This window comes from Ascidiella aspersa, chromosome 3 (genome assembly GCF_963924565.1).
Source record: "Ascidiella aspersa chromosome 3, kaAscAspe10.2, whole genome shotgun sequence".
Classification (NCBI taxonomy): domain Eukaryota; kingdom Metazoa; phylum Chordata; class Ascidiacea; order Phlebobranchia; family Ascidiidae; genus Ascidiella; species Ascidiella aspersa.
In genome coordinates, this window is record NC_139449.1 from 9,932,237 (window position 1) to 9,943,187 (window position 10,951).

A 10,951-nucleotide genomic window follows, 5' to 3' on the forward strand; every position below is an offset into this window, starting at 1 on the left:
TTGTGCGGTTATAATTTGTCTGCGTTTTTTTGCTAACAATGTTGTTTTTTGTTTGTTAACAAATAATATCAATCTTGCTTTCAAAGAGCACAGACCAAGACACAAACACACACACGTATAGACGAAAAAATGTTAAGCATGCAACTGGCCGCGGCGGACGTGCAAAGCCAGCCTCTGTGCCTGACCACGACCAACAAGCGGACCTCCAGCTCGAACTATGGCCAGATTTGCGCGCGTTCGGGATTCGAACCACTGCCCGTCAACCTGCGACCTTCGCCCGTGCCCGAAACGGCGCCGAGTCCGTCGGCGGGATTTGGAGGGTCGAAAGCCCGCCGAAGCCCCAGCAGTTCAGACTCTGGCGCCTGCGACAATTCATCGCCGGAGTTCTGCGACTCGGACGCGGCCGCCGACTTGTCTCCGCAATTTTGCTCGGCTAAGAAACCGCGGCTCATGCACGACCAAGACGGTAAGAATGTGTTTCTCGCTGCACCAACGGTTTTCAAAACGATTGTTGTAGAGTGTACCCACCAGTTAGAAAATGCAAATATCACTGTACAATTATTTGATTCGAGACAATATGCCAGATCTGTACTGTATCTTGTTAATGAATCTCAAAACCAAAAAGATCGAGTATATCAACATTATCTTGATAACGACGTTAAGATACTTAGGCCTATACTTGTAATTTAACTGATGAGGATCGTATTCAAACGTCTTTATCAAGATGATATCGATTTACTGGATCTTTTTGGTTCTGAAATAATTACTCAGCCATTAATTATGTACCCATGTTGCATAGTTTATCGCTTGTATATGTGTTCATTAAAATTATTCCAACTATTCGAATGTTGTCCCGGCCTTTTTAGACGTTGGCTACTTAATATTTTATGTCGTATGTTCTGCCTAGCTTTTCCCATTTTGTCTTTTTGATACAATTTAATACGTCGTTCCTTGTGGCGCTCAGGCAACCGACATTCCCTGAAAAATGGACCTCATTATTTAACCTAACGCTCATTCACGCCCTGTACGCTGCATACAAATCACAAACGTCGTATGATCATTTCAGATCAATGAAGATGATGTACTCCTTTCAATATTGCAATATAAGCCATAATTCAATGAATTGATGTCGCGCGGAGCCACAAAAAAAATAAGTTTTTGAATCGTCAGAAAAGTTTTCTGCTTTATTAAATATTTATGTTTGCTTTCGGGTGCATTTAGTTTGAGCGTACGAGCATAAAAAGCGCGCTTAATTATGCATAAGGAAATTAAGTAATTATTCTCGTGGGCAGATTTCGATTGTGAACAGCCTCTTTTGAGCGTGTCATAAATAAACACACCATAGATTCGTAAATTAATTTGCTTGTTTTCATCTGGCTGCGTTTTTTGATAGAACGTTATCCTTTTTATCGATGCGTTTCAATTGTGCGGCGACATCTTAGCGTGATAATAATACCGGATGCCAAGGGAAACATACAAACAGCTCGTTTAATTTGCACAGGTTGTTACGTTGATCTTATGTCAGGCGTGTTTGTGCAAAACAAAGCTAAACGTTTTTATTGCGGCGACAGATTTCGGGGGGAACTTCAAATATTGGTCGATCCCGGTCATATTCGCTTTGATCCGCAAACAGGTAGCGGCCACGATTTATCAAACAAAAGCGAAAAGACGCGACTCGAAAGAAAACGGATCCAAATGTGTTTTGCTAGCGATTAAAAGCCAATCAGTCAAACGAGAAAAATCGAACGCTCGCAGAAAAAAAGATGACGTTCTATTTTGAGGATTTTGATTTACAGCGACCAGATTTTCACCTTCCATAAGTGCGTATATAAGAAAGTCAATATATTTTTTTTGTTTTTATACCGGTACCCCATTTGGCGCAAAAAGGCATCGGGTATCGGCTTCGTTCCAATATTATCAGGCATCTTGATTTTTGGGTTTGTTAGCCATTTGTATTTATGTGTATTTGTTAGCCATTTGTATTTATGTGTATTTGTTAGAGATCTTCATTTATGCGTATATGTTAGGAATCATATTTATGCATATGTGTTCGGCATCTTCATTCATGCGTATGTATTAGGCATCTTCATTTATGCGTATGTATTTTTTTAGAGCACGCTCCTCCGATAAAGCAGCAGGTATGCCACCGAACCCTTGCAACGCCGTCGTCCAGGCCGAGCAGTGGACGACGACGTAGTTATCAGCAGAAGAAAGACGAAGCCAAGGAAAGTCAAGCCAGCAATGGCGACAGTGACAACCTTTCGATTGCTTGCTTGCCTACCAGCCACGCCAGCCACAAGGTGCTCTGGCGTCCACCCGTCGAAGGACTCGAAACAGGTAAGACCCATTGAGCCCTGAAGTTGTATGACATATTCGTTTTTGACGATAGCAGTTTTTTTCTAATTCTAAATCTGAAGGACTGGTGACACTGCTGAACGACAATGCGTATTGCAATTTTGACAAGTATATGTACAACCGCGCTACCCCAGGTCACAATTGGAATAAAAGCAATTATACTGCACGTAATAATGTGATTGCAGGAGCGTATTTTACAACATATTTTAACGCCACAGTAGGGGAACGTGTCTGGCGGAGATTTGAAGATGTTAACGCTATATTTGACGATCGGCGTACGGCGCTGTCCGACCGCTTAAATGGCGCGAGAAATAAACAGTATTTTAACTTATTTTCATTTTTACCATGTAACGTTAAAATATGTTGTAAAATACGCTCCAATGGTTACATATCATTGTCATTTACTTCGCTTGTACCTCTACTATAGGTTAATTTTAGTTGCATTTCTTCCTACTTTAACCAGATGAAGCACGGCTGTACGAAAGCTTATCAACATTGCAATACAACTTGACGCTTAACAGAGTGACATGCAAAGATTTAGGCATTTGTCTACATTGCGTCATTATTCGAGAACCTTAAACTTTGGTCGCATGACAAGATTTGAACTATTGTGATGATTTAGTGGTCCTATTTATAAAATCGAAACCCTTTTGCTTTACTATAGTTTTCGTGCATCTATGAGAGTGAAAAAGTTTTGTAAACCTTTGGATTTGGAGTAAAAACCGAAAACATTGGTAGTTTTTTATTCAATAAAACACATCGCCCACAACAACCATGTACCACTATCGCAATATAATGTATAGAAAATACATTTTTTGGGAAAGGGTCGTTTAGCTAAATAATGACTGGCAAAGCCGAAAAAGTCGTGTAAATGTTATCAAGATATTTCGATAAGCGCTTCGTCATCGGTCAACGTGCTGGAAAAGTGCGTTTCGAAACGTCTTTATCAAGATAATGTCGATTTGTTTGGCTTTGAAATTTATCATTAAGCTTATAACATAACAAATACGTGCAATGTATCAAGGGTTAGATATTTTAACTTAAAAACAAACTCAACTTTACCTAAAACAAATATGATATTTCCCGTACTATCTTTTTATATTTTTTAGAAAAATAAGAAACTATAAACTATTAAAGTAAAGGCATTTGTCGATTTCCTTAAAAATCGAATCTACGCAGCCCGTACTGATTTGGTAAAAAACATTTAATATTTAACCTGCATTTGTGAAACCTTTAAGTTAAAAATAAAACTTGATTTACAGTAAAAAACGATGATCGCCCGATAGTTCAGCCAGCCATAAGTCCACCCTCTCCCATTCAGCAAAACTGGAGTAATCTGGCTCTTCAGCAAATTATCGGTAAGTCTGCTTCGGTTGTTTAATCGAAACTGCTGTGTATTTGCGCAACCAATAAAAGGGCTCGCATTATGCAGATATGTCTTTTATTCTTGGCTTAATGCCTGTATAATTGCTTAACGAACATCTCTTCAAAAATGTGAATATTTAGCTCTGATTAATAGAAATCCGAATATGGAGGTCATTGCTAACTTCATGAAAATTTTTGGGTAAACGTTTTGAAAAGGACGCAAAAACAATGTTAGAATGGCTATATTATGGCAATATCACTGCGTTTTACACGCTTATAACCCAGCAGGCGCATTTCTCGGCCGTTCAACGCAAAAGAGCCATTACATTGATTTGCCAGGTGCCTACAATTTAGACAGTCGCGGTTTTCCTGGCCAAAAGCGCCACGCCATCGTCGATATAAGCGTGCACAATTATCAGGCGAGTATACGGGCGGCAAACATTCACACATTTGCCGTTATTTTCTCCGTAGCCAAGTCGCAATTCATGCGCTATCCGCAGCTCTATCAAAGCCAGTGGGCGTCGCAACATCTGCGCTCTCAGATTGTCGAAGAAAACAACAGCAACCGGCAGCATTCGGCGACAAACGGTACGCGACAATATATCATTAGACGCGTGTGTGAGTGAAACGAAACCCTGCAATTTCGCATGCCTTCTCTCTTGTACAGATCACCAGTCCGGCGCCGCCTTTCAACAGATGCTCCAAGCGCACATGTCCAGCATCCTAAGATCGCTACCACTCTACGCCACCGGTAATATTGAAGTTTTTAATTTTTTGGTAATATTTGCCGTTTAAGCGGCGCTATTTAACGATCTTAAACGTTGGGCATATATAGCATGGCAGATAAAAACATTTTTTTTGTTTAACTTTTTGTTGTCTCGCGAGTGCATTTTGGCTTAGGAGAGGTGATAAATTACCAAAAATGGGAAAAAACGTGAGATCTTTTAAAGTTAGTACGTATTACTTACCTTAAAATAAAATGTTATTCACCTGCATATATGTTAAATTATACATCGGAATTATACGTATCCTGTTAAAGCTGGCGTGTAAAACGTCTGTAATGTATATTGTAAAAACAGCAGAGCTACATAAACTTCTCAGTATGAGGTTGTCTTTTCCTCGCGCGCTATAAAACCAAATTAAAAGTGGCAAAGTATTTTTCTTTCGGCATCGCCATATCAGTGAACGCCACCTTTAAAATCTTTCCAAAGCTGATTTTTAGACTTATGTTTTGCATATAGAATGTCACATGTCTTTACATCAAAACTTTATAAAGCACAAGTATGAACAAAACTTTTGGCAAATAGAAATAATTTTATTTGATTTATTTCTTTTTATGTCTCGTATCATAAGGTATATTACTTGAACGCAACCTTAAAAAAATAAAAAAACAATTTATAAAAACCCAGATGTTTGCTTTGTTTTATTGCTGTACAGCGTACAAACATAAGCAAAAGCACTGTTCACAACAAACAAACTGTTTCGCTTGCTATACTGTTTTCATACAAAATTAACTCTCCAATTAATAGCAGCCTAGCATACAGAGAAACGGAAATATCATGTTGCCAATTATTTCGCATTGTCTTTACAACGACGCGTATCCAAGAACGCATTAATCATCTTTAACACTAAAACATTGTTTTTGGCACAATTGCTGTATAACATCAACAATCTATTTAGATTTAAAGATAAAATAAATAGAAACAAATATATTAGCGGAAAATTTCGTTATGAATCAGTGGCAATCACAATAACACGCATAGTTTTCATTATGAAGTTCTCTTTACAAAACTTTGGTTTATTTTTGGTTAAAGAAAGACGTTGGTATATATAATGCTTAATATACAAATAGTCTTATTACGACAGAAGAAATTATAAACGCAAGAAATTTTTTCTGGTTTTAACATTCTTAGCCTCCTTTTTTGACGTGAATTTTATCGGCTGTCCTTTGGTAAAAAAACGTGACATTTAACATAATACATTTAATTTATCGCAGGTATACCCTCGTTGCTTAAGTACGGAGCTTTCAACACTCTATCGCCCGGTTCGACCGCTCCTGTCTTTGCCAGCGGAGACGGGCGTCCAAGCTACCTGGAAAACATAAGGGCGCACCTTAAGCAAAACGGCGGGATTTCGGAGCTCCGAAGCCCGCCGTTTTCCGTCGGCGGGCCGAGGCTCGCCGGATCGCCGCCGTTCGCCGTCCACCACCAGCACCGGCAGCCGCCATTTTACGATTCCCGCCCGACGTTTCTGTCCGCAGGCGGCGGGGCGTTGGGTCTCGGATGCGGCGAAGCGAACGCGACGTATGCCTGCAATCACTGCAACAAGAACTTCGCCTCTCTGCACGGACTCGAGGTAAACTGACACCCTGTCGATTTGGCCCAATGACTTTGTCGCAATACCACGCGACTGTATTACAGGTTGTTTGGAGTATCAGCCAAGTGATTTTATGCAACGTTACACCGCACTATTTTCTTGTGAGGAAAGCAAATAACAAGATTATTTGATAATAATAAATATGGGTTTACTTTCTTATACTGTAAATAATAATAATTGATCTTGGTTGAGTTGAACTATTTTTAGAGTAATAGGTGTGGTGTAAGATAACGGGAAATTGACCTGCATTCCGAGTTCCAAAATAAAAGCCTTTTATTCAGCTCTGGTATTAAATGTGATTTATATACTGAGTTGTAGCGCAAAGGTTTACCTTTTAGCCTATAGGAGCCACAACTTATTTATTCACTACTATTCAGTCGTTGGAGCTATGAAGCTAAATGGATATGTTTTGGGACACTTAAATCTTAAAACGTTGATACAAATCAATCAGTAGTAAGGCCTCTGACTTTAATCTGTGCCCTACTACGATATTTCATATTTCTACAACATTTGAAATACAAAAATGTAAAAATTTGTGTAATGCAGCGCTCAAACGATTTTAAGACAATATTCGCAACCACTGTTTTCCACAACAGGCTCACGGACGCCGAAGCCACAACGGCGAGACTCAATACGATTGCAGCGCATGCAAAAAGGATTACGGCCAAGATGTTTCCGGTCAATCAAACAAGGTCTACCAAGGCAAAGAGAAGGTAAAAATTAACCTTACTAAAATAATTTAAATTAAGTCTGCCACAGGGTAATGAAAAGTACGCCTTCTCTCGCCTTGTTTTGCCTGAAGCTGTATTGCTCCGTACGTAATAAATCAACTGTTAAGGCATGTTCAAGGTCGTTAGTTCGAAACCCATAGCAGGCAAGTTCTTTTGTCTTGGCTTGCTCGTATGAAAGCCCTTGATATATTGACTCACGTGCAATAGCTTTATAATAACTCTCGGTGTACAAATATAAATTAATTTTGATTTCAGTGGGCGAAAATAGGATAAGTTTGGGAAATAATAGTAACGTTATTTTTTTAAATGGTATACGTTTAACTAATTTCCCGATATCACGTGAACATTTCTAAATTCAAGTCAGTAGGGCGCGGCTCGGCGTAGGCAGAAGTATAGTTTTTCAAATACCAAAAGCATTCGTTAAGTAAATATTATTAGCAAAATATCGCGTATTTAATAAGATTGTTACAATATCTGAGTCAGTATTACCTTTTGTTATTTTTGACTAAATTTTGCTATTTATCAAAATATCATTGTTCAAAACATATGTGTGATTAGGCACAGAAAAATATTTTAGAATACTGCGCCTTTTTTCCTCGCCGTCTTTGGTAAATGACGCGCATCATTTGAAAGGGTGTTTTTTCTTTGAATGAGCAATGCTTGCTGTTTCCTCAAACACCGGAATGAATTGTGGGTTTCGGCTGCCAATCGCGTTTGTTTGAAACCGAGTATATATGATATCGCTTTAATACTTCCGTAAACATTTTTATCGATTCTAGTTAAAAAAACGAACGTTGTTATGTTAACGGTGTGGCAATGTTAAACTGAATCTGTGTATTTATAACTGTGTGGTAATTTAATGCTTCCAAACAGACTAAAAACTTTACCCCGTTTTTTCCAAAAGGAAGGTATTCCCATACTGCGAAATAGGACAAATCTCTGGGACTTACAAGATAAATGAAAAACTTGTTTACTCTAATGTCTGCCATTAAGCAAACATCCAACCAAAACTGGTGGCCCGAAATTAAACGGACCGAAATCGTCAACCAGCAAGTAGGCAGTAGACTAAAAATGATCGTTAGGAGATAATTAGACCAAAAATGTTTGCCCGCAGGTCTTCGAATGCCACATCTGCCGCAAAACCTTCAAGCGCTCGTCGACCTTGTCCACTCACCTTCTGATCCACAGCGATACGCGGCCCTTTCCCTGCCCTTACTGCGGCAAGCGATTCCACCAGAAATCCGACATGAAAAAGCACACCTTCATCCACACAGGTGAGTTTCATGTTTGAGGTTTAACTACATAAAAGTAGCTATTTGTCTAGCCGCTTTTTCAAAGAAGCTGAAGAAGCCAATCAATGAGATAATTATACTTAAAGAAGTACTTTTGCTGTAAACCAAATTGTAACACATATACTTTTTGCTGTAAACCAAATTGTAACACGCAAACCAAATTGTAACACATAGCACTCTTGATTGGGATCATTTTACCTTGTCAGTTAATTAAAGCACAGTAATCCATTTTTAAGGCTTTCTGTTAGTGAACGACCTTTTTACAGTGCACAAGCGTTAACTGATTTACTATCTTAAAACTCAAAAAAAAAGCCCAGCTAATATAATGTGTCTGGCATTGTACGTTGCGCGTACCCCTTAGCTTTCTCACGGACTCCTGTTTATTAACCAATAACTTACACTATACCTTAAGAGAGCGTTTAATGTTTTGTTACGACTTCACTTGAGTCGTTGGTGCAACTTAAACTGTCATTTGGCATAAGACTGTATTGACTGTTAACCATTGTGTAAGTGATATCTTGGACTTTAGTGTTTAAGAAGGATGACAAGTCTAAGGTGATTCGACAAACAAACTTTTAAACAGAGCTTTTATGTGCAAATCATTTTTTTGTCGGACCGGAACCGATTCCCTGTGGCCGTATATTAAGTGGTAGTATCGGAACTCGTTCGATACTGGGGTGCTATAGGGGCCGATCCGACAACAAATTAATTTGCGCATAACAGCCTTTTTAGCGATCCATTGTAGAGTTTTCTACTTTTAAATGATAATTTAAAAAATTATTATATTAAAAAGAGAAGATATAGCGCAAATGTAAATTTCGACCTAATACCTTGAAAGCATTATTATCGTTGCCCTTTCCAGTCTAACCGCAAGTTTGCTTATTTGACCATAGTAATGACGTCACTAGGTATCGGATCAGATGGCGATAACTTTTGCTGAAAGTATCGGGTATCGGTATCGGAATGTAATATCAATTATCTTATGACATTCGTAGTTTGCAGTCGTCGTGGTCTTAGCGAAATAAACTAACGTTTTGGTTTATTGCAGGAGAGAAGCCCCACAAGTGTCGCATCTGCGGCAAGGCCTTCAGCCAGAGCTCCAATCTGATCACTCACATGCGAAAGCACACAGGTTACAAGCCCTTCGCCTGCGACTGCTGCGAACGTGCTTTTCAGCGCAAGGTCGACCTTAGAAGGCACAAGGAGTCCCAGCACAACGTTAAACAGTGACGCAGTGCACCCGCTGCTCTTGTTTTTTGAGCTCTTAATTTATACCTCCTAATAAATTCTGCCGTGGTTTTTGTTTTTTGCTGCAACATTTTTTCGTCCGTGAATTTTGCGATTTCGGGGAAGACCTCCGCGTTACTTTATATAGTGACTTTCGGAATTGGCTTGAAGAAGGTGCGGTAGCATGTTTTAATCGTATATGTGGGTCGAACGTAATTTAGTTTTTTGCTAAATTGTGTCGCGTGGCTAAATTAATGCTTCACTGAATTAAAATTAAAGTTCGAAATTATGCTGTTAAAATCACACGCCAAATAGCTTTCCTTGTTATAACCTGTTTGTGTCTGTTCGATGTTTTTGTTTATTTATAGCGCTCTGCTGTGATTCGTGTGCGGTGTTGAGTTGAGGTCTGTTCGCCCTTTACCCTGCTTTCTTGGGCAAATTTGCCTTTCGAACTCCGCTACCCAAAACTGTGCTTTATTCTGGCTGCTCTTCTCCACAATTTTGCCTCGAGTTTTTTCGTGTCCGTTCATATCGCGTTTCTCTGATCGACATTTTGTTGCGTATATTCGTACTTTTTCTGCTTTTGTCAGTGTAGCAAACTTTGCCTCTCTGTTCTACTGTCAATACACGGAGCCGAACGCTATATAGGAACTCTAGTCTATTCGCCTCCGTAATGAAAAATTGAGTAGGCAGCTGATTGTTGGTGGAATGAAAAAGCAAAAACACAATCAGCGAAAATAGTAGGATAACGCGCTTGGCGCCGTTTGAACGATAAAAAGTTCCGACATGAGAAGCTTCACTAAGGTAACGGCGTCAGCGCGATATTGCATTATTAATCGATCGGCGAAAATTGGTCGTAATTTCGCGACTATTATGAAGCCAGGACTAAATTTGCCTTTGTTCGGCGAAAGCCTACGCGGCCCTCTTGGCGAAAAGGCTCGCGGCATCGCGACGCATTTATTATTCACCCCGCGATTACGTCCGGCCCCATCCCCCCAGCCCTACATATCCCGCAGGCCCAAAGTATTGCACTTAATAAAATTAAAGCCGCTCCATTTTGATTAAATTCGCCGACGAAACACTAAAACAGATTAAGGTTTTTCGCCGAGGCGCGCCTCCATGCAATATCAAGGTATCCGCGGCTACGATTTGCATGAAACTTTCATGAGGCGGACCGAGCTCATTTTATCGCCGGGACCGATCGTATAGAGCTCTATAGCGATGCTCTTAATTAAATCAACACCGGCGCGAAATCGCGAGAAGTGCCTTCCAGAATAGAGAGAGATCCGTGAAAATTTAATTTAATCGAAATGGTATTTCGGGGCCAAGCTTCCACGACGAACGCGATTACCTGTGGATAGAAAAGTATGTCGACTCTTCATTAAACGACCGCCGATTAGAATCGCACCTGCGTATGGCAAGTTGAGGTAGTGTTTGCAGCATTGGGCATACTAAAAATTAATAAAAAAGTGCAGCGCTTAAGGTTTGATGTTTTGGCTTGTTTTAAAGATATAAGCCTATATTGATGGCAATGGTTTAAAAACTTTTTTAGCTGACTGCACACTAATAAAACGTACAAAATATTCGAGGGACCCTTCACGTTAT

General features: G+C 39.6%; 1 protein-coding gene across 1 annotated transcript; it reads left to right on the top strand.

Moving 5' to 3' along the window:
• Positions 1–9,898, top strand: LOC146159127 (uncharacterized). Its single transcript, XM_083384874.1, has 9 exons — positions 1–466; positions 2,113–2,337; positions 3,618–3,713; positions 4,192–4,308; positions 4,388–4,471; positions 5,717–6,075; positions 6,693–6,809; positions 7,942–8,101; positions 9,168–9,898. Exons 1-9 carry the CDS (start codon positions 130–132, stop codon positions 9,347–9,349), a joined length of 1,677 nt encoding a protein of 558 aa, XP_083241000.1. The 5' UTR covers positions 1–129; the 3' UTR covers positions 9,350–9,898.
• The last annotated feature ends 1,053 nt before the right edge of the window (positions 9,899–10,951 follow it).